This window comes from Carcharodon carcharias, chromosome 30, assembly GCF_017639515.1.
Source record: "Carcharodon carcharias isolate sCarCar2 chromosome 30, sCarCar2.pri, whole genome shotgun sequence".
NCBI lineage: Eukaryota > Metazoa > Chordata > Chondrichthyes > Lamniformes > Lamnidae > Carcharodon > Carcharodon carcharias.
In genome coordinates, this window is record NC_054496.1 from 909,164 (window position 1) to 933,906 (window position 24,743).

At 41.4% G+C, this 24,743-nt stretch overlaps 1 protein-coding gene across 1 annotated transcript in view; it reads right to left on the reverse strand.

Annotated features, from left to right (window-relative positions):
- Positions 1–18,973: 18,973 nt before the first annotated feature.
- Positions 18,974–24,743, reverse strand: part of LOC121271407 (TLC domain-containing protein 4-B-like) — a 147,876-nt gene continuing 142,106 nt past the window's right edge. Inside the window, exon 7 of the mRNA XM_041177397.1 lies at positions 18,974–19,363. Within this exon, the coding sequence (XP_041033331.1) occupies positions 19,228–19,363 (136 nt within the window). The 3' untranslated portion in view covers positions 18,974–19,227. The remainder of the gene's footprint in view (positions 19,364–24,743) is intronic.

Genomic DNA, 24,743 nt, shown 5'->3' on the forward strand with positions numbered 1-24,743 from the left:
ACATGAGCAAGAATTCATAGAGTGTATTCGGGACAGTTTCTTGAACAATATGTTGTGAATCCAACCAGGGATCAGGCTATTTTGGATCTGGTAATGTGTAATGAGGCAGGTTTAATCAGTGATCTCAGAGTAAAGGATCACCTAAGAAATAGTGACCATAATATGGTAGAATTTAGTATTCAGTTTGAGAGTGAGAAACTTAGGTCGGAAACATCTGTGCTAAACTTAAATAAGAGTAATTACAATGGAATGAGGGTAGAGTTGGCTGGAGTGGACTGGGAAAGCAGTTTAGCAGAAAAGATGGTTGATGAACAATGGCAGATGTTTAAGAAAATAGTCCATGACTCACAACAAAGATATATCCCAGTGAGGAAGAAGGATTCAAGGAAGGGGATAAACCAACCATGGTTAACCAAGGAAGTTAAGGACAGTATCAAATTGAAAGAAAAAACATACAATGTGGCAAAGATTAGTGGTAAGCCAGAGGACTGGAAAAGTTTTAAAAACAAAAAAAAAAGACAAAAATAAACTTTGACGGTAAACTAGTAAATAATACACAAACGGACAGTAAGAGCTTCTTTAAATATATAAAAAGGAAGAGAGAGGCCAAAATGAACATAGGCCCCTCAGAGAATGAGGCGGGGGAAATAATAATGGGGAACCAGGAAATGGCAGAGGAGTTGAATAAATACCTTGCTTCACTCTTCATAGTAGAAAATACTAAAAGCATTCCAAAAATATTAAATAATCAAGGGGCAAAAGGGATGGAGGAAATAAATACAGTAACTATCACTAGAAAAAAAGTACGAGGGAAACTAATAGGGCTAAAGGCTGATAAGTCCCTGGACCTGAAGGGTTACATCCTATGATATTAAAGCGAGTAGCTACAGAAATAGTGGATGCACTGCTAGTAATCTTCCAAGAATCCTTAGATTCTGGAAATGTCCCAGAGGATCGGAGAACAGCCAATGTAACACCCTTACTAAAAAAGGGAGGGAGACAAAAAACAGGCAACTATAGGCCAGTTAGCTTAACATCTGTCATTGGGGAAATGCTAGAGTCTGTTATAAAGAATGTAATAACAGATCATTTGGAAATACATAATCTAATCAAGCAGAGTCAGCATGGCTTCATGAAGAGGAAATCATAAATCATGCCTAACAATTTATTAGAATTCTTTGAGGAGGTAACAAGCAGGATAGATAAAGGGAAACCAGTAGATGTAATATGTTTGGATTTCCAAAAGGCGTTCGACAAGGTACCACACATAAGGCTACTTAATAAAATAAGAGCCCATGGTGTTGGGGTAGTATATTAGCATGGATAGAGGATTGGCTAACTAATAGAAGACAGAGAGTTGGGATAAAGGGGGCATTTTTGGGATGGCAACCTGTAACTAGTAAAGCGCCACATAGATCAGTGCTGGGGCCTCAGTTATTTACAATATATATTAATGACTTAAATGAGGGGAGTGAGTGTACTATTGCCAAGTTTGCAGATGACACAAATATAGGTGGGAAGGCAAATGGTAAGGATGACACAAAGAGTCTACAAAGGGATATAGACAGGTTAAGTAAGTGGGCAAAAAACTTGGCAGATAGAATATAATGTGGGAAAATGTGGTTATGCACTGAGGCAGGAAGAATAGAGGAGCAGAATATTATTTAAGTGGAGAAAGACTGCAGAAGGCATTTGGGAGTCCTTGTGCATGAATCCCAAAAATCTAACATGCAAGTTCAACAGGTAATAGGGAAGGCAAATAGAATGTTGGCCTTTATTTCAAAGGGAATGGAGTATAAATATAGGGAAGTCTTGCTAAAACTATACAACGCATGAGTTAGACCACACCTAGAACACTGTGAACTATCTTGGTCCCCTTATTTAAGGAAAGATATACAGGCATTGGAGTCGGTCCAAAGAAGGTCCAATAGGTTGATCCCAGGGATGGAGGAATTTTCTTATGAGAAGTTGAGTAGGTTGGGTCTGTACCCATTGGAATTTAGAAGAATGAGAGGCGACCTTGCTGAAACATAAGATTCTTAGGGGGCTTGACAGGGTAGATACAGAGAGGTTGTTTCCCCTTGTGGGGGAGTCCAGGACCAGAGGGCATAATCTCAGAGTAAGGGGTCGCTCATTTAAGACAGAGATGAGGATGAATTTCTTCTCTCAGAGGGTAGTTAATCCGTGGAATTCTTTACCGCAGAGGGCTGTAGAGGCTGGGTCGTTAAGTATATTCAAGGCTGAGATAGATAGATTTTTAATCAGTAAGGGAATCAAGGGTTATGGGGACAAGGCAGGAAAGTGGAGTTGAGGATTATCAGTTCAGCCATGATCTCACTGAATGGCAGAGCAGGCTTAAGGGGCCGAACGGCCTACTTCTGCTCCTATGTCTTATGGTCTTAGGATCAATTCCGGGGCCTCAGTTATTTACTATCAATATTAATGACTTGGAGGAGGGGGCAGAGTGTAATGTTTCCAAAATTGCTGACGATACAAAAATAGGTGGGAGGGCATGTTGTGATGAGGGCATAAGGAATCTGCAAGGGGGTATAGACAGGTTGAGTGAGTGGACAAAAACTTGGCAGATGGAGTTTAATGTAGGAAAGTGTGAGCTCATGCACTTTGGTAAGAAAAATCAAAAGGCAGACAATTATTTAAATAGTGAGAGACCCCAAAAAGGTGCAGCCCAGAGGGATCTGGATCTTCTTGTGCATGAAACATAAAAAGTTAGTATGCAGGTGCAGCAAGTAATTAAGAAGGCAAATGGAATTTTGGTCTGTACTGCTAGGGGACTGGACTTTAAAAATAGGGAAGTCTTGTTACAACTGTACAGGGTGTTGGTGAGGCTGTACCTGGAATACTGTGTACAGTTTTGGTCACTGTATTTAAGAAAGGATATACTGGCACTGGAGGCAGTTCAAAACAGATTCACTAGGCTGATTCCTGGGATGAAGGGGTTGACTTATCAAGGATGGCTAAACAGGTTAGGCCTTTATTCATTAGAGTTTAGAAGAATGAGGGGTGATCTTATTGAAATGTACAAGATTCTGAGGGGGCTTTACAGGGTTGGGAAGATGTTTCCACTAGTGGGGGAATCTCGAACTAGGGGACATAATTACAGAATAAGGGGACACTCAATTAAAACTGAGATGCAAAGGAATTTCTTCTCTCAGCGGGTAGTAAATGTCTGGAATTCTCTACCCCAGAGAGTTGTGGAGGCTAGATCACTGAAACTATTTGAAAAGGAGGTAGATGGCTTATTGAACTATCGGGGAGCTGAGTGTTAAGAGGAGCTGGCACGAAAGAGGAGATAAGTCCTGGGGCAGATCAGCCATGATCTTATTGAATGGCAGGGCAGGCTTGAGGGGCCAAATGGCCTACTCCTGCTCCTATTTCTTATGTTCACACACATAGGCACAGACACCACTAAACTCTACTTTAAAAAATAATTTCCAGTAACATTACAGACATTAACCTCTTCATAACATCCCCCTCCTTTTCGAAAAATGAACTGTCATAATTCTAAAAGACGGCTTCATTTTTTAATAACCCACTTTACACTAAATCCTATATTCAACTATATATTTACACTACCGCATTAACAGAATATATACAAATCCTTGGTATCAGCAGAAATCATTCCAGTTCAGTATCCAGTTTTTAAAATGTCCAATTTTTCCTATAAGCTTCAAGCTCTTCATACCATAGCTGCAAACAGATTCTTTCATCCGGCAACGTGTATTATCTGTAGATTAAATGGTAGATAAACTCCATCTGAATAGCCTTGCACTTCTGTCTTGAAATTTGTCCAGAAACTTTAAAGGATTGTGGTCTGTATAAACAATTGTCTCTGACAAATTGTTTGCCACATAGATTTCCAAATGCTGCAGTGCTAACACCAAACCCAACGTCTCCTTTTCAATCGTTGAATATCTTCTCTGTTGTGCATTCAACTTCCGTGAAAAATACCCTGTCGGTTTTTCAATTCCAGTGTAATCTTCTTGTAACATTATGGCCCCAATGCCTATATAGTTTGCGTCAACGGCCAACTTGCTTGGCGTAATCGGGTATTGCCAAAACTGGTGTCGTAGTTAATACAGTTTTCAAACTATCAAATGCCTTCTGACACTCCTGTGTCCATTGAAACCTCTCGTTCTTTTTTAATAGTTCAGTCAGTGGAGCAACCACACAGCTAAAATTTGCTACAAATTTCCACTAAAATCCACTCATGCTCAGAAATCCCAAAACCTCTCGTTTTGTTGCAGGCACTGGGAAATCCACGATAGCCTTGACTTTCACAACTCTTGGAGCTACTTTACCATGTCCAATGGTATGGACTGGATACGTAACCTGCGCTTTTGCAAATTCACTTTTAGCTAAGTTCTTGTAATTAGCTTCTTGTAATCGAGTAAATGATTCTTCTAGATGTTGTAAATGCTCATCCCCATCTGACTGAAAACTATTAAGTCATCAATATAAACACAATTGCTTAGACCTGTAATTAAATTGTTTGTCAGTCTTTGAAATGTTGCAGGTGCATTTTTCATACCAAATGGGATGACTTTAAACTGATATAGTCCATTTGTTGTCACAAAAGCCGAAATCTCCTTTGCTCTCTCTGATAACGGTACTTGCCAATATCCCTTTAGCAAGTCAATCTTTGTGATAAATTTTGATTGTCCCACTTTTTCAATATGATCCTCCAACTGTGGTATAGGATATGAATCTGCTTTTGTCACCGCATTCACCTTTCAACAGTCCACACACAGTCTTTATGTTTCATTTGGTTTTGGTACCAGCACAATAGGCGAAGTCCAGTTACTGCAACTAGACTCAATTATATAATTTTGAAGCATGAAATAAATTTCTTTCTGTACTTGTGAAAACTTTGCTGGATTTAATCTATGAGGATGTTGCCTTATCAAAGTTGAAATTGTTACAGAGACATCATGTATAGCTAAATCTGTCCTCCACAATTTATTCCCACAAATAGCTTTGTGTGACTGCAAATCACTTTGATACTTATCTGGAAGGTAACTCAATATTACATTTAAGTTTGCATTATCCCCTCATTATCCAATTTGATAGAGGAAATCGAATTCAGAGTCTTGCATTTTTACCTCTTTCTCATTATCTACCACCACTAACACCTCCTTTTGGTCCTTTCCCTGTCAAAGTACTTGTTAAGCATTTTTACGTGACACACCCTCTGCTTCTTTCTTCTATCTGGAGTATTTATTAAATAACTTACTTCACTCAATTTCTTTTCAATCCTGTAAGGCCCACTAAATCTTGCCTTTAAGGAGACACTCAGTATTGGTAACAGAACTAGCACTTACCAGCAATACAATTGCAAGCATTAACTTTCTTAACTGCTTTCACTTTCATCACTTGCTGTGATATCTTTAAATGTTCCCTAGCCAACTCACATGTTCTGTCCAATCTCTCTCTGAAGTTTGATACATAATCCAGGAGAATAGTTTCTGGATTTTGACCCGCCAATTTCTCATAATTCAATTTCAATGGTCCCCTTACCTCATGATCATAAACTAGTTAAAAAGGACTAAAACCAGTTGATGTATTAGGAGCGTCCCTAATAGCAAATAACAAGAATGGAATTCCGCTATCCCAATCCTGTGGACAATCCTGACAGTGCGCTCTCATCATATTTTTAAAAGTTTGATGCCATCTTTCCAAAGCCCTTTGTGACTCCGGATGATAAGCTACTGACTTAAACTGTTTTACCCCCAAACTGTTCATTACTTCCTTAAACAGTTGTGACATAAAATTTGAACACTGATCTGATTGTATTTACTTAGGTAAACCATATCTTCTAAAAATGTAGTTAACTCTTCCATAATCTTCTCAAATATTTCTTAAAGGTATAGCTTTAGGAAATCTAGTAGACACATCCATTGTTATCAGGAAGTACTGATTTCCACTTTTAGTCTTAGGGAGGGGTCCTACACAATCAATTATGACCCTGGTAAAAAGTTCTTCAAATGTTGGTATTGGGATTAAAGGTGCTGGCTTAATCACCGCTTGTGGTTTCCCTATCACTGGACATGTGTAACATGTTCTACAGAATTTGACTACATCCCCATGCAATCCTGGCCAATAAAAATGTTTCTGTACTTTTGCCTGTGTTGTTCTAATTCCTAAATGTCCCTCCATTGGAATTTCATGAGCAATCTTCAGAATCTCATTTCTATACCCTTAATGGGATAACAATCTGCTGAACCTCCCTCCAGCTTTCATTTGCTGAGACATGATCCAGCCTCCCTTTTCTCATTAAAATATCACCCTTAAGGTAAAAACATTCTGGTATACATTTTGCTTCTGTTTCCGAGTAAGCTTTCTGATATAACTGTTTTCATTGCAAATCCTTTTGTTGCAACTCAATTAACTGCCTCGAGTTAAACAGTTCAGCTGAATTGTCCTCTTCTGTCTCTTTCTGAATAAGGTTATCACTGTGCCTGCTAATTGGATTTCAATACCTTTTTCCTGCCTTTCAACTGCCTGCCCTTCTTGTTTTTTCTGGTTTCAACCTGTGTGCCTGTGAAAGTGTCCACCTCTTTTTCTTTCTTTAAGACATTCCTTAAAATCTATCTCTTTGATCAAACTTATGGCTATCTGCTCTAATATTATCATACGTGTTTCAGTGTCTCATTTTGTTTTATAGTGCTCCTGTGAAGCACCTTGGGACATTCAATACTAAATAAAATGAGTTAGTGTTATCATCTCTCTCTGTGGGCTTTTCTTGCCAGTTGTATATCCTGGGAACCCAATCATTGCTCAGAAATGCCTTGAATGCATTCAGTGTTCCTTCCCAGAACCCACCTTCAATACAATAAGACTAGCCTATACTTTGATATCTCAGGGCACTTCTAGTAATCCCACATTACCTAGACTAGACTCAGTGTCCTCTCCACCCCAACAGGTTTCTCTCCAAGTATCCCTTTCATATTACTGCCAGACTCCAAGGTCTCTACCCATATCTCAGGACCAGCTTAGTGCTTTTGAGTAGTGCTTTGATAACATGACTTGCTTAACACCCCTGTTCTTAGCACCTGGCATAATATCACAGGCGGTCTCGATTTTAAAATTCTCATCTATGTTTGCAAATCCCTCCATCATCTTGGCTCTCCCTACCTCCATAACCTCCTCTAGCCCCATGACCCACCAAGATCTCTGCACTTCTCTGATTTCCATTGCCCCTCCATTGGTGAGTGTGCCTTTAGCTGGCTAGGTCCAAAGTTCCTAAACTGCTCCACCTCTACGATGCTCTGTAAAACCTACCTCTTTCAACAAATTTTTGGTCATCGGTGCTAATACCGCAATCATTGGCTTAGCTCTACTTTTTGACTGATTACTTCAACTCAGCATGTTTTTCTACATCAAAGATAATACATAAATATATATTGCAGTTGTCATTCTAGGTAGAGAATCGTGGTTAGAAATCGCGAGGCTACTGATTATTGAGTGCCGTTACAATTTTATTTATTCATTCATGGGATGTGGGCTTTGCTGGATGGGCCAGCATTTATTGCCCATTCCTTGTTACCCTTGAGAAGATATTGATGAGCTGCCTTCTTGAGCCGCTGCAGTCCATGTGGTGTAGGTACACTCACAGTGCTGTTTGGAATGGAGTTCCAGGATTTTGACCCACGACAATGAAGGAGCGGCGATATATTTCCAAGTCAGGATGGTGAGTGACTTGGAGGGGAACTTCCATGTGGTGGTGTTCCCATGTATCTGCTGCCCTTGTCCTTCTAGATGGTAGAGATCGTGGATTTGGAAGGTGCTATCAAAGGAGTCTTGGTGAGTTCCTGCAGTGCATCTTGTAGATGGTACACACTGCTGCTATTGTGCGTCAGTGGTAGAGAGAGCGAATGTTTTGTGGATGTGGTGCCAATCAAGCGGGCTGCTTTGTCCTGGATGGTGTCAAGCTTCTTGAGTGTTGTGGGAATTTGCCTCACCCAGGCAAGTGGGGAGTATTCCATCACACTCCTGACTTGTGCCTTGTAGATGGTGGACAGGCTTTGGTGAGGTGAGTTACTTGCTGCCGGATTCCCAGCTTCTGACCTGCTCTTGTAGCCACAGTATTTATATGGCTAGTCCAGTTCAGTTTCTGGTCCATTGATACTGATTCACAATCACTTTAACTGAGAAACTACTCACTTCGAGAGTTTGATCATGGTTCATTAATGAATAGGACATTCATAGAGTACCAAACTACCCAGGAACAGACACTTAGTACACGGCTTACAAGTACCTGCTTTTCTACAGGAACTGTTTGTGCTTCAGTATGTCTGAAGTACACAGGTTTTGTGTGCTTTGCAGAATCTGTGGCCTTGAACTTGGGGAGAGTAGTCTGATGCCAGGAATTCTGCTCAAGGTTAGGGAATCAGGAGAAAATATGTTCAGAAGGGGATATTGGGATAATCCAGATGAGTTTTCAACACTTTCCACATGAACAAAGAGCTCAGAAGAAACAAATCAAACTTAAACAGCGTCCTTGGAGGGGGAAGTGACAGAAATGCTGCTGTGAATGTAGTCAATTGGTGAACCTCAAAGACTAACATTTCCAGAAACTTAATGTGAATATTCAGACTCCTGCCTACCAGACCTACTGTCCCAGACAGTGTCAGTCATCAACCAACCACCATCATTGAAGAAAATGGATTTGATATTTTAGTGCAAAGTATTATCATGATTCCCTCATAGGCCCACAAAGGGCATGTGGCGAGACATTCTAAAAGGTTAAAGAATCTACACCTCCCCTCAGTTCAGTCCATTCTCTCATTAATACTCTTACCTTATTTGGTTTGTGTTTAAAAGGTTCCATGTGGTATTTTCTCTGAAATGCTTCCTAAAGTGGGAGAAATTATGCTTCTGTTTATAATTCCTTTCAGCTGCAAGTGCTTCACATGACATTTGCTAAACATTCGATCTTCAGTGTGACGAATTGGTTAAAACTGTTCAGAACGAAAGCTCACATATCCACTGGGGCTCCAGTAGCTGCCCAACACAGCACATCACACATGCTGGAAGTAGTTACTTCAAACAACTGAATGTCCATTCCAAGACATTGTTGTTCCCTGTTGATTAAAACTGTTGAGAACCGCCCAGAGAAACAAAGAACATCTATTCGTATATTTAAAGCATCATTTATAACACAGAAGGAGGCCACTTGGCCAATTTCTTCAATAATTGTTCACTTGACTATCCTAATGTATCTAAAGCAGCAACAGACTCTCAAATTTTGATTTAAATAAATTTATTCAATCAATCAGCTCACAGGATTACAGTATAAAAGTCATTAACAGAAGTTCTTTTACTGCGGTATTCTATATATGTTTTATAAAATTGGGTCTGTGACACCAGATTTATTTTAATATATAAATCCTTCCACACCAAGTGCAGGAACACTGGCAATCCCACAGTAATCAGTGGAGAAGTAGTTTGTATCTGGGGCAAGTGTAGGACCCACTAAGTACACAGTTCCTTTTGGATTGCATAATAACGTGAACCCCACCATTCAACAAGATTAACTACAAATTCAAACTGTCAGCCCATTATGAAGCCATCGGCACAGAGCTTAGCTATCGGAACAAGGCAAATGCAAAGCAAGGAGCTGGTGGTATTGTATAAGGTGCTGATCTACCCATCTGGAGCTAGTAGCCCAGTCAGGATAGATAGGTTGTCCTCTTGAGAACAGTATTAACGTTTCAGGTGTCTGGAATTTAATGGTGGTGGGTTGTTTTCTTTGTTGAAGCGAAGTATTTGCAATTTCATTGACATTTTTAACAAATGCAGTGTGTAAGCTGCCCAGATAGAGCCCAGAAAACATAAATTAAACATGAGCAAGGTAGAAAAAGAGAAGTGAAAATAACTTTCTCGGCAAAGGACAATTGTCACTGGTAGCACCCCTCACAATTATGTAGCAGGTCAGCTCTGTGCACTGGTGGAAACTCCAACTTAAATTTAGGAACAGCAATAAGACAAAAAGAGAGTGGTTCAGTGGTGTTGACTGAAGAATGAATATTGGTTATAGCACTGGGAATTTAATTTTTTCAGCCACTGTAAGTCAGCAAGGACAAGGGTGTTGGGTGAGTGGAACTAGCTTTATGTAGCAAATTCAAGTTTATGGAATTTGGAAGAAACCATTCAGCTGGTCTAGCCTGCAGATAATGAACACATAAATGATGGATTTGGCAGCAAAGGGGTAGAGATAATGGGAGTTAAAAGTGGTCTTTGTGGCAGGGAGGATATGGAGTCTGAAACTAAGCTTGGGGCCGAGACTGGGACAGTCTGGTTGACCAGGGGGACAGATGAATATTGACAATGGCTTTGGTCTTCCAAACTTTGTGCTGGAGGAAGTTCTAATTCATTAGAACAAATAGAGGCAGCAGGATGAAGGAAAACTAGAGCTAGGTATTGTCAGTGTACAGGTGAAAGTTGACCTCACATATGTGGACGATATCTCCAAGAGATAGCATGTGGAAGAGAAGGGGCCAAAGTTAGATCTTTGGGGCACTCTGGAAGTCATAAGGAATAGGAGTAAATCATGTGGCCCATTGAGCCTGCTCTGCCATGCAATACGATCATGGCCAATCTTAGACTTCCACTCCACTTTTCCACCCACTCCCCATATCCCTTACTTCTCTGAGACACAAAGAATCTATCTCAGCCTTAAATATATTCAGTATGGTCCACAAACCTCAGGAGTAGAGAATTCCAAAGATTCACAACCCTTTGATTGAAGAAATTTCCCTCAGCTCAGTTGTAAATGATCATACCCTCCCCCACCCCACTCCTTTATCCTGAGGCTATGCCCCCATGTTCTAGATTCCCCAGCCAGGGCCAAAAACCTCTCAGTGTCTACCCTGTCAATCTCCTTCATAATCTTGTATGGTTCAATGAGATTACCTCATTCTTCTAAATTCTGGAGAATATAGACCCAATTTACACATCTCATTATAGGTCAATCCTCTCACCCAGGGACCAATCTATTGAACCTTTGCTGTATGTCTCCAATACATGTATGTCCTTCCTTAAATATGGAACCCAAAACTACACACAACATTCCAGATGTAGTCTCACTAAAGCTCTTAACAACTGTAGCAAGACTTCTTTATTCTTGTACTCCAATTCTCTTGCAATAAAGACCAACATGCCATTTGCCTTCCTAATTGCTTGCTGTAATACTAACTGCATGCTAACTTTTTTCTGTTCCTTATATGAGTACTGTTGTAGGGTGTTGGATATTGTTTGGTAGCTCTTAATGAGCAGGTAGTCTTAAATGTATGCATTTTTTTTAACTACAGGAACTAATGTATATAAATACAGTAAAGAATTCAAGCTAGGCTGTCTCTATGCTTGCTTGTGCGCACAGCTCTGTCCAATACTAGACTGACTCCTCGATGCTGGTCATGTGTTCTCTTACATCATTGTGTGGGTAGTACTGTACTCAGTCCCTTATATGTGCCAGACCCTTATACTACAATGTTTTTTTATTCATTCATGGATGTGGGCATCGTTGGCTAGGCCAGCATTTATTACCCATCCTGAATGCCTTTTTGAATCACTGCACTCTTCTGGTATAGGTACACACACACTGCTTTTAGGGAGGGAGTTCCAGAATTTTGACCTAGTGACAGTGAAGGAATAGAGATATATTTCCAAGTCAGGATGGTGAATGACTTGGAGGGGAACTTCTAGGTGGTGGCATTCCCATGCACCTGCTGCCTTTGTCCTTCTTGGTGGTAGCAGTCATGGGTTTGGAAGGTGCTTTCTAAGGAGCCTTGGTGAGGCTCTGCAGTGCATCTTGTAGACGGTACACACTGCTGCTACTGTGCGGCAGTGGTGGAGAGAGTGAATGTTTCTGGATGGGGTGTGAATCAAGCAGGCTGCTTTGTCTTGGATGGTGTCAAGCTTCTTGAGTGTTGTTGGAGCTGTACTCATGCGGGTAAGCGGAAAGTATTTCATTACACTCCTGATTTGTGCCTTGTAGATGGTGGACAGGCTTTGGGGGAGTCAGGAGGTGAGTTACTTGCTGCAGGATTCCTAGCCTCTGACCTGCTCTTGTAGCCACAGTATTATATGGCTAGTCCAGTTCAGTTTCTGGTCAATGGTAACCCCCAGGATGTTGATAATGGGGGACTCAGCAATGGTAATGCCACTGAATGTCAAGGGGCGATAGTTAGATTCCCTCGTGTTGGAGATGGTCTTTGCCTGGCACTGTATGACGCAAATGTTACTTGCCACTTGTCAGCTCAAGCTTGGATATTGTCCAGGTCTTGCTGCATTTGGACATGGACTGCTGCAGTATCTGGGTCGTCGTGAATGATGCTGAACATTGTGCAATCATCAGTGAACATCCCCACTTCTGACCTTATGATGGAAGGAAGGTCATTGATGAAGCAGCTGAAGATGGTTGGACCTGACACAATCCTGAGGAACTCCTGCAGTGGTGTCTTGGAACTGAGATGATTGACCACCAACAACCACAACCATCTTCCTTTGCGTTAGCTATGACTCCAATGAGCTGAGAATTTTCCCCGATTCCCACTGATTTCAGTTTTGCTAGGGCTCCTTGATGTCAAGGGCAGTCACTCTCACCTCACCTCGGGAGTTCAGCTCTTATCTCTCTGTTTGAACCAATGCTGTAATGAGATCAGGAGCTGAGTGATCTTGGCAGAACTGAAACTGAGTGTCAGTGAGCAGGTTATTCCTAAGCAATACTGCTTGATAGCACTGTTCATGACCCCTTCCATCACTTTACTGATGATTGAAAGTAGACTAATGGGCGGTAATTGGCCAGGTTAGTTTTGTCCTGCTTTTTGTGTATAGGATATACCTGGGCAATTTTCCACATTGTTGGGTAGATGCCAGTGTTGTAGCTGTTCTAGAGCAGCTTGGCTAGGGGCACGGCAAGTTCTGGAGCACAAGTCTTCAGTACTATTGCCAGAATTTGTCAGGGCCCATAGCCTTTGCAGTATCCAGTGCCTCTAGCTGTTTCTTGATATCACGTGGAGTGAATCGAACCGCAGAAGACTGGCATTTGTATGCTGGGGACCTCCGAAGGAGGCCAAGATTGATCATCCACTCGGCACTTCTGGCTGAAGATTGTTGCAAATGATTCAGCCTTATCTTTTGCACTGATGTGCTGAGCTCCCTCATCAGTGAGGATGTGCAGTTTCCTCCTCCAGTGACTTGTTCAGTTGTCCACCACCATTCACGACTGGATGTGGCAGGTATGTAGAGCTTAGATCTGATCCGTTGGTTGTGGGATGCTTAGCTTTGTCAATCGCATGTTGCTAATGCTGTTTGGCATGCAAGTAGTCCTGAGTTGCCACTTCACCAGGTTAACACCTCATTTTTAGGTATGCCTGGTGCTGCTCCTGGCATGCCCTCCTGCACTCTCCTTTGAACCAGGGTTGATCCTCTGGCTTGGTGGTAATGGTAGAGCTGGGGATATACTGGGCCATGAGGTTAGATTGTGTTCGAGTACAGTTCTACTGCTGCTGATGGCCCACAGCGCCTCCTGGATGCCCAGTCTTGAGTTCCTAGATCTGTTCCAAATCTATCCCATTTAGCCCGGTGGTAGTACCACACAACACGATGGAGGGTATCCTCAATGTGAAGTACATCCAAGGCCTGCTGAACATCAATGTTTACGAGTTTCACACCTTTTAAAAAAAATTCTGCCTTTCCATCCTTACAACTAAAGTGAATAACCTCACACTTCTCCATCTGCCATCTTGTTGCTGCTCAGTTAACCTGTGTATATCTCTTTGCAGCCTTTTTGTGTCCTCACAACTTCCATTCAAGATAGCTTTGTATCATCAGCAAATTCAGATATATTAGGCTCTCCCTCTTTGTCCAAGTCATTAATAATAGATTGTAAATAGCTATTGCCCAGCAATGATCCTTTCAGCACTTCATTGGTCACAGCCTGCCAACTTGAAAATGCCCCATTTACCCTACTCTGCTTCCTGTTCATTAACCAATCCTCTATCCATGCTAAAAATTACTGCACCTCCATGAGCCCTTACTTTGCATATTAACCTACTGTGTGTCATCTGCTGGTTATAAACCTACTCTAGTTTCTCTTATACAACTGCTTCTCTGGTGACTGCTGCAGAGGAGGCCGTTTGCGACTGATATGAGCAGTTTGGGGCCAATAAAATGGGCAGAAACCAAATTGGGGGGAACTGTGACTGGGAGCTACAGCTAAGATGGATATAGAACTGAGAGGTGATAACCTTCTAGCACACTGCAGAGGGAAGGGGAGTAGCAGTTAGTTAGGATGATTATGTTGAGGGTGGATTTTTTGAAGAGGCAGTTGTGAGGGTTCTTTGAAGGGGAGATGCATGAAGAGAGGGAATATATTCTGCCTGAGCTGTGGTACTCAAAACTGGATGCAGTACTCTGATGTAGCCTATGCAGCTGAAACATAACTTCCACTCCTTTGTACTTCAGCCCCTTTAGATAAAGGCTAACATTCCATTAGACTTTTAAATGATTTTTTGTACCTTGAACTCAATCTGCCAAAGTTTTGCCCACTCTCATAAGAACACAAGAAATAGGAACAAGAGTAGACCATTCAGCCCCTCAAGCCTGCTCCACCATTCAATAAGATCGTGGCTGACCATCTATTACTGTCATTTTGCAACATTTTGCTTCTGTTTATTTTCTTTACAGTGCAACCTAACTTGATGTCATCAGCTGTCTATTTCTTCATCCAAGTCAGCTTTACATACCGTAAAAAGCTGAGTCCCCCAGAATGGATTCGTGGGGGACACTCCTCTGCCAATTTGAGTATGTACTATTACCCTTACTTTCTGTCTCTTACCTCTTATCCAATTTTCTATCCAAGCCAATAAATTGCCCCCAATTCCATGCACTTTTCTCTTTCCTGGAGTCTTGTCGTAGTGTACAGTGCTCTCAAAAGACAGTGACTAAGATAAGCCCAGGTCACACGGCCCAGCTCTTGGTTGTTATTGAGCTAACAGTCAGACTGCCAAAGGAGCAACAGCCTTAACCCATCTCTCTCTCTCTCTCTCTCACACCTTTGTCATCAAAGCTAAGCTGGTTGTGATTTGAAAATCTACCAGAAGATTTCATTGCTGCAAACCAAGAGTTCTCAAAGGAAGATTCGGAATCAACCCCACTGTAATCAAAAGAGAAGAAAATTAACCAGGCACAACTGCAGAATGACTGCTCTAGTGAGAAACCCAAGTACCAGCAGCTACTGTGGAAGGTGACCCTTCAGCTGTAAACAATCATCTTGATAACCCATGAATTTTTTTGTCTTTACCTTTTATTTGGCCAAATTTTAAAATCTAATGCTCTGCAGAGTTTTATTTCTTTTTTATATGCTTGGGGAGGGGGTGGGGGGGGCGGGGGGGGGGGGTGGTGGATTGTGTGTGTTGTTTTTGCATTGGTGAATAGTTGCACACATTTATATAAAAGCAAAATACTGTGGGTGCTGGAAATCTGAAATCAAAACTGAAAATGCTGGAAAAACTCAGCAGGTCTCACAGCAAATGTGGAGAAAGAAATAGAGTTACCGTTTTGAGTCCGTATGACCCTTCTTCAGAGTTGGACATATTTGTACTGTTTAAATCTTTTGTTAAAATTTCTGCACCTTTACCTGAGTGGTTTTAGCAATAAAACTAACTTGTTAACTTAGGATTTTTGCAAACTTATTTCTTACACCGAGCTACACATGGTTAAGTATACACTGAATTAGCAATAGCACCTTTTTAAACTCATAACTGTGTTATAACCAACCCAAGAACAGGACAAAGAGAGGAGTCAGGTCGCCATTCCTAACGTGGTCATAACACTAACCAGAAGACAGTGAAATGAACAACAGTTAACCAATATCTGGTCTTCTGACCCAGAATGGTGCCATTTAATCATTAAATACCATGTGTTTCACATCTTGCACGTTTATCTGCTCAACTGAAATCAGAAACTCTTTAAAAGCGGAGTTGCTGGAGTGACAGAACCATATACATGCCACACTTTAGCTGCAACCCTTAAATGTTCAGTGGGTGGAGGTTATGGGAACAGAGTTTCCTGACAGCATTCACAATTGGAAGCACAAAAGTTGGCTCCAAATCAGTTACAATGGGGGAAGACAGAGTCTATAAGAACATTAGATAGTACTTGAGAAAGAATATTAAAAGTTAGGTCATGTGGGGAGTAGGATAACACTAGATAGCCGATTTGTAGGAAAATGTTGGCATAAATTTGATGTGTTGAACAGCCAGTTTCTACAATTACCAGGGACAATTAGATGTGTTTCTGGAGACCAAAGGGACTGAGGGATATGGTGAGAAAGTGAATAGGAAGAGTTGATCTATGAAAAGGGGATGGGATTGGTTGGACCAAACGGCCATTTTCTGCTCCTAACAATTGTTTTAAAAAATCCGCCATGAACACTTCAATCATAGAAAATAGTTCATCTTCAAGAATTAAATGTTCTGGAAGAATTTGTATTTTAAAAGAAATTGTTTCTTGAAGGATTAATGCAAGACCCTGATTGCTTTTCTTGGAAGAGACATCCATTTACAAGAAAAGGTAACTAAGCAGTTGTAAAGACGCTGGAAACCTTTTACCCCCGACGAACTGCGTACAAAGGTGGGGTGGGGGGTGGTCACATGTTATTTCATGGCTCTGAAAAAGCCATGTCTGGAAAAATTGTTTCAAGTGGGTTTTTTGAGTTTTGCTTTTGAGTAGAGAAGGACTAATTGCTTGAGAAGGAAGACAGCATCCTTTTTGCAGTCCATGGCCAGTCCACAGCTGGAAGTGCATATAAGCTGCTCCTAAGTTGCTCTGCATGCTGGGATCAAGTACACTCAAGTGTTCCTTGAGCCCACCTGAAAAGCAGTGCAAGAGTCTTCGAATGTTTTGTGGAGCAGCACTGAGACACCAACCTGGAAGCCATTTCAAGGACTCTACCATTTATCCTTTTCCCTTTGACTTTTAACCTTTAGCAGAATTCCTCTTTTATTTATTTATTTTATTGTTGTGTGTATGTGTCTGTGTGTATGAGAGAGAGAGAGAGAGACAGACTTAGGGTATCTTGAAAGAGTAATTAGTATAATTTCACAACACAAACTATTAACAAATGGCACTGAAATTGTGACACTATATAATTGTTTCAAATAAAGTCTGACTCTAGATTCTGTTCCAGGTTCCATGGTTCAGAGGTGGCACTCCCACCTCAGCCATCACCATAGAGGCAGATGCTGCCCAGGCCATGGGTGACAGAGGAGGAAACTCAGTCACTAGAAGGGTTTAAAATTGATGAGGAAGTATTGGATAAGCTGTTGGTACTTAAAGTTGATAAGGGTTGAGATGCATCCAAGAATATTGAAGGAAGTGAGAGTGGAAATTGCAGAGGTAATAATCTTTCAATATTCCCTGGATTTGGGGGAAGTGCAGGAAGACTGGAGAATTGCAAACATTATGCCCTTGTTCAAAATAGGTTGTAAAGATCTACCCTGCAATTACAGACCAGTCAGTTTAACTTCTGTGGTGGAGAAACTTCTAGAAACAGTTATTTGGGATAGAATTAATAGTCACATGGAAAAATTTGGGTTGATTTGGAAGAGTCAGCATGGATTTGTTAAAGGAAAATCATGTCTAACTAACTTGCTGCAGTTTTTTGAAGAGGTATCAGAGATGTTTGATGAGGGCAAGGACGTTGATGTGATGTATATGGACTTCTAAAAGGCGTTTGATACAGGGCCACACAACAGACTTGTGAGGAAAGTTATAGGTCATGGAATAAAAGGGGCAGTAGCAACGTGGATATAAAATTGGATGAGGGATAGGAAACAGAGAGTAATAGTTAATGGGTGTTTTTCGGGCTGGAAGAAGGTTTGTAGTGGAGTTCCCCAGGGGTCGGTATTGGGACCCTTGCTTTTCCTGATATATATAAATGATCTAGATTTTGATGTGCAGGGAACAATTTCAAAGTTTGCGGATGACACAAAACTTGGGAGAATTGTAAACTGTGAGGAGTGTAGAACTTCAAAAGGACATTGACACATTGGTGGAGTGGGCAGATAGGTGGCAGATGAAGTTCAATGTGGAGAAGTGTGAGGTGATACACTTTGGTACAAAGAACATGGAGAGACAGTATAAAATAAAGGATACAGAGAGACCTGGGTGTGTATGTACATAAGTCATTAAAGGTGGCAGGACAGGTAGAGAAAGCTGTTTCAAAAGCATACAGTATTCTAGGCTTCATTAATAGGGGCATAGTGTACAAGAACAGGGAGGTTATGATGAACTTATATAAGACACTGGTTAGACCTCAGCTGGAGTATTGTGTACAGTTCTAGGTGCCACACTATAGGAAGGATGTGAATGCATTGCAGAGAGTGCAGAAGAGGTTTACCTGAATAGTTCCAGGGATGAGACACTTCAGTTATGAGGAAAAATTAGAGAAGTTGGGACTGTTTTCCTTGGAGAGGAGAAGACTAAGAGAGCACTTGATAAAAGTTTTCAAAATCATGAGGGCTGGGGACAGAGTAGATAGGGAGAAACTGTTCCCACTCGGGATCGAGAACCAGAGGGCACAGCAAGTGCAAGGTGAGAAAAATCTTTTTCACACAGCGAGTAGTTAGGGTTTGGAATGCACGGCCTGGAAGTGTGATGGAGGCAGGTTCAACTGAGGCATTCAAGAGGGCATTGGATTATTGTTTAAATAGAAACAATGTGCAGGGTTACAGGGAAAGGGCAGGAGATTGGCACTAACTTCAAATGCTCAGAAAGCCAGTGCAGACACAACAGGCCAAATGGCCTCCCTCTACACAGTAACAATTCTGTGATCAGATTGTGTGTTCAGGTCCCACTTAAGGAACTTCAGCCTGTCATCTAGACTAATTCTCTGGTGCAGTATGGAGGGAGCTGACCTGTCAAGTGCTGCCTCCTTCAGATCAGACCCTTCCTGCCCTCTCGGGTAGATGTAAAAGATCCCACTGCATTATTTGAAGAAGAGCAAGCAAGTTATTCCGGTGTCCGTCAATATTCAACTTTCAACTAACTACTAAAGCAGATTATCTGGTTGATATCACATTGCTGTCTCTCAGAAGCACACAAGTACACATACCTCTCTAATGCACAACGGTCTAGAATGCTCACATCCCACTCTCCCACACACAGATACATGCATAGACATGGAAAGAGTGAGAGAGGAAATCATTTGAATTCCTCAATTTGAGGGTGGAAAACCAGGAGCTGCTGACACATGTCAGGGATCCAAGGAGGAAAAAAGTCTTTGGGGTTCTTGTAATCTGGAATAACAGAGAAAGGCACCAGTGGCGCTTGAGAGAAACTGAAAATAAAACAAAAAGTAGAGTAACTGGGAGGGAAGTACATATAAGGAGGAGGAAACAGGCACAGGTGATACACACTGAATAATGGCAACTTTTCTTTGCAAGAACAGTAATTTTAGCCCCAAAGACATGTGTCCTCTATAGCCCAAATAACAATCTACTCAAACAGTGCTCAACTAGAAAAGTCTGCAAGGATGTGGATGAGGCAATTCTACAAAGCAGTTCCTGCTGGGCCACAAACCTTTTGATCCAGAAATCTGTCTACACCGGCACTGGGAAGCTTGACCCAGACTGGCTCTAAGGCACTTTCAATCTTGAAGCATTGTCCTTATGCTTATGGATAGGTGATTGGTGATTAGTTTCTCAGAATTATTGAATGAAGGACATAGCTCAGTTTATACAAATCTAAGAATAGTCACAAAGTCATGTCATTTCCAATTTGCTCAATGTCTCAGTTGCAATGTTACATAATGAAAACATTTACAGATTTACTTAAAAAATCTCAAACAGAATTGTGCTGATTTGATGTGGATTGGTTGAACGATTAAAATTTGAACAGATAAGACTCATCCTGCAGAGCCATTGCTTTTCTATAAACTCTTACTGAGCTCAGCTTTCCGGTGCTTCTGGGATGTAAACAGAATTTTCCAGCACCCTCTGGCGATTTTGTACATCCAGATTGTGTTCAGAATATCCAGAGCAACACTGGAAATGATCCATGCACACTGTGGCCCGAGGCCCAGGCGGTGGAAGGCTGCTGTCCCAAAGGTAGAAGCCATTTGCAGGTAGTAGGACGGAATCACAGCAATGCGCACAAGGAAGAAGCTCACAGACATGGCGACACCATTCAACACAACCAACCTGGTACTTCTGGGAAACTGCAGAACCTCAAAGAACCACCTGCACTTAAACAAAGAGTGCATTATCGTTCAGTGATACATACCTCCCAACAGCAGGGGCAGCACTAGAGACACACCTCCCACCACCACAGGAGCTGCAGATATCCTTGAAAAACTCGTGTGAGTGAGTGCCCTCTGTGACCATTGTGCACTAACCCTCCTCACCATTTAACCTGTCAGCAGCTTTTGATATGGTTGACCTCCTCCTCCATTGACTAACAGAGTGGGACTTCCCTCACCTGGTTACACTGTCACCTCTCTAGATACATTAACTACAGAATTTTCTATAAAAGATTCTCTCCCACCCCAGCACAATTCCAAGTTTTTCCACCGACCCTGCTCCAAGATCTATCATCTCATTTGTATACGGACTCTCTGCAACATCATTTAACAATACCTCAGGACCCCCATGTACACTGAGGGCACCCAGCTCTACCTCACCCCTCACAACCTCTCTACTGCCTCTCTGTTGTCAGACTCCTTAACCAACATCACATCCTGCATTGGTCAGAATTTCCTCCAATTAAACATTAGGAAGACTGAAATCATTGTCTTTAGCTCCCACTGCAAACTCCATTCCCTAGCCACATCCCCTTTCCTGGCCACTATCTGAGGCTGAATATAAGAACTAGGAGCAGGAGTAGACCTAACAGCTCCATTGAGCCTGCTCCACCATTCAATAAGATCATGGCTAGTCTTCAATTTCAGCTTCACTTTCCTGCCCTATCCCCATACGTCCTGATTTCTTTAATGACAAAAGTCAATCGATCTCTATCTGAAATATGCTCAATGACTGTCCATCCACAATTTCTGAGATAGTGTTCCTGAGTGAAGAAATCTCTCCTCACCTCAATCCGAAATGAGTGACCTGTTATCCTGAAACTATGAGCCTTAGATCCAGACTCTCCAGCTAAGGGAAACAGCCTCTCAGCATCTACCTTTCAATGAGATCACAACTTATTCTCTGATCCAACTGTTTACAACTTTTGTGTCTTATCTGACCCTGAGCTAAGCTTCTAACTATATATCCATTTCATCACCAAGACTGCCTTCTTCCACCTCCGTAATATCACCCCTCTCTACTCCACTTCACCAATTTGCTGCTGAAACTCTCGACCTTGCCTTTGTTACCGCCAGAGTTGACTATTTCGATACTCCCATGTCTGGCCTCTCAACGTCCAACTTTCATAAACTTAACTTTTTCCTAATTGTTACAAATCCTGTTCAGCTATCACCTCTGTGCTTGCTAACCTATATTAGTTCCTCTGCTAGTAACACCTCAACTTTAAAATTCTCATCCTTGTGCTCCAAACCCTCCACGAGCTCACACCTCCCTATCACTGTAGCCCTTACATCCTCTGAGATCTCCACGCTCTGCTAATTTTGGTCTCGTGTATCACTGAAAGTATTTAAAGAGGAGAGAGACAGATTTTTGAAATATCGGGGAGTTGAGGGCTATGAGGAGCTGGCACGAAAGAGGAGTTGAGGCCTCGGGTAGATAAGCCATCGTCTTATTGAATGGCGGGTCAGACTTGAGAAGCCGAATGGTCTACTCTTGCTCCTATTCCTTATGTTCTTATTCACCAAATCATTGGCCCCACTTTTGGAGGATATGCCTTCAGCTCAAGCTCTGGAGTTCACTCCCCAAATCTCCGTCTCCCTATTTATTTCCTTCTTTAACTCCTTAAAAACTACCTCTTTGAGCAAGCTTTGGACACCTGGCCTAATATCTCCTTTAGCTCAGTGTCAATCGTTGGCTGATTTTACTTCTGTGATGCATCTCTCGATGTTTTACCACATTAAAGGTGCAATGTAAATGGAAGTTGTTCAGTTTGTGTGTGCACATCTAAGTTATGCCTTTTTGCAATTTATATTTTCATGATGCGGGTGTTGCTGGCAAGGCCAGCATTTGTTGCCCATCCCTAATTTGCCCTTGAACGGCTTGCAAAGCCACTTCAGAGAGCAGTTGAGAGGCAACCATGTTACTATGGATCTGGAGTCACATGTAGGCCAGGACGGCAGATTTCCTTCCCTAAAGGACATTAGTGAACCAGATAGGTTTTTACAGCAATCAATGATAGTTTCATGGTCACCGTTACTGAGGATAGCTTTCAGTTCTAGGTTTTATTAATTAAATTTTAAATTCCACCAGCTGCCATGGTGGGATTTGAACCCATGTTCTGAGATTGCTAGCGAGATTACCACTGGCACAAATAGAGGTAAATGGTTATGATAAAATTGCTATTACAGAGACATGGTTACAGAGTGACCAGGATTGGGAAGTGAATATTCAGGGATATTCATCATTTAGGAAAAACAAAACAAAAACAGAATTACCTGGAAAAACTCAGCAGGTCTGGCAGCATCGGTGGAGAAGAAAAGAGTTGACGTTTCGAGTCCTCATGACCCTTCGACAGAATTTGAGTTCGAGTCCAAGAAAGAGTTGAAATATAAGCTGGTTTAAGGTGTGTGCGTGGGGGGCGGAGAGATAGAGAGAGAGAGAGGTGGGGGGGGGTGTGTTTGTAGGGACAAACAAGCAGTGATAGAAGCAGATCATCAAAAGATGTCAACGACAATAGTACAATAGAACACATAGGTGTTAAAGTTAAAGTTGGTGATATTATCTAAACGAATGTGCTAATTAAGAATGGATGGTAGGGCACTCAAGGTATAGCTCTAGTGGGGGACTTTACAGCCTTCCGGACTGAATATTGAATTCAACAACTTTAGGTCGTGAGCTCCCTCCCCCATCCGAACCCCCTTTCTGTTTCCCCCTTCCTTTTTTTTCCAATAAATTATAAAGATTTTCCTTTTCCCACCTATTTCCATTATTTAAAAAAAAACCCCACTAGAGCTATACCTTGAGTGCCCTACCATCCATTCTTAATTAGCACATTCGTTTAGATAATATCACCAACTTTAACTTTAACACCTATGTGTTCTATTGTACTATTATCGTTGACATCTTTTGAAGATCTGCTTCTATCACTGCTTGTTTGTCCCTACAACAACACCCCCCCCTCCACCTCTCTCTCTCTCTATCTCTCCGCCCCCCACACACACACCTTAAACCAGCTTATATTTCAACTCTTTCTTGGACTTGAACTCAAGTTCTGTCGAAGGGTCATGAGGACTCGAAACGTCAACTCTTTTCTTCTCCGCCGATGCTGCCAGACCTGCTGAGTTTTTCCAGGTAATTCTGTTTTTGTTTTGGATTTCCAGCATCCGCAGTTTTTTTGTTTTTGTTTTTATTTAGGAAAGACAGATGGAGGGGAAAAGAAGGTGGGGTAGCACTATTAATAAGGGATGAGATCAGTACATTAGTGAGAGAGGATCATAGATCAAAGGATCAAGATGTAGAATCAGTTTGGATGGAGCTAAGAAACAGCAACAATCATTGGTGGTAGATTTTTATAGGCCACCAAGCTGTAGCGGTAATGTTGAGCATGGTATTAATTAGGAAATTAGAACTGCATTTAACTTGGGTAATACAGTAAAAATGGACGACTTCAATTTGCCTATAGTTTAGGTAAACCTAATTAGCACTAATGCTAATTCCTGGAGTATGGACAAGATGGGATTCTGGAACAGTATGTTGAGGAACCAACTAGGGACTGGGCTATTTTAGATTTGGTATTATCTAATGAGAAAGGCTAATCCATAGCCTTGCTGTAAAGGAAACTTTGGGTAATAGTGACCATAATATGATAGAGTTTTACATTAAGTTTGAAAGTGATATAGTTCATTCTGAAACTAGAGTCCTAAATCTGAACAAGGGAAGCTGTGAAGGTATGAGGGGAAAGTTGGCTAAAAAATTTGACGGTAGACAGGCAATGGCTAGTATTTAAAGAAATACTACACAGTCTACAGTGAGTATACATTCCTCTAAGACACAAAAAACCAATGGACAAGTGGATCAATTGGGGTTAACGAAAAAAGTTAAAAGATTGCATTAGATTAAAGGAAATGGTTTTTAAGGTTGCCAAAGAACGTGGTAAGTCTGAGGATTGGGAGCAATTTAGAACCCAGAAAAGGAGGACCAAGAAACTGATAAAGAAAAGAAGAGAATATGAATGCAAACTAGCGAGGAACATAAAGGCGGACTGTAAAAGCTTCTTTAGATATATGGTAAGGAAATGACATCTAGGACAAATGTGAGCTCATTACAGGTGGGCACAGAATTTATAATAGAGAATAGGAAAATGGCAGAGAAACTAAACAATTATTTGTTATAAAAACAAAAAAGCTGCGGATGCTGGAAATCCAAAACAAAAAAAAAATACCTGGAAAAACTCAGCAGGTCTGGCAGCATCGGCGGAAAAGAGTACAGTTGACGTTTCGAGTCCTCATGACCCTTCAACAGAACTAATTATTTGTGTCTGTCTTCACGGGGGAAGATATAAAAAATCTCCCAGAGATACAAGGGAATCAAGAGACTTGTGAAAATGAGGAACTGAAAGGAATTAATATTAATAAAGAT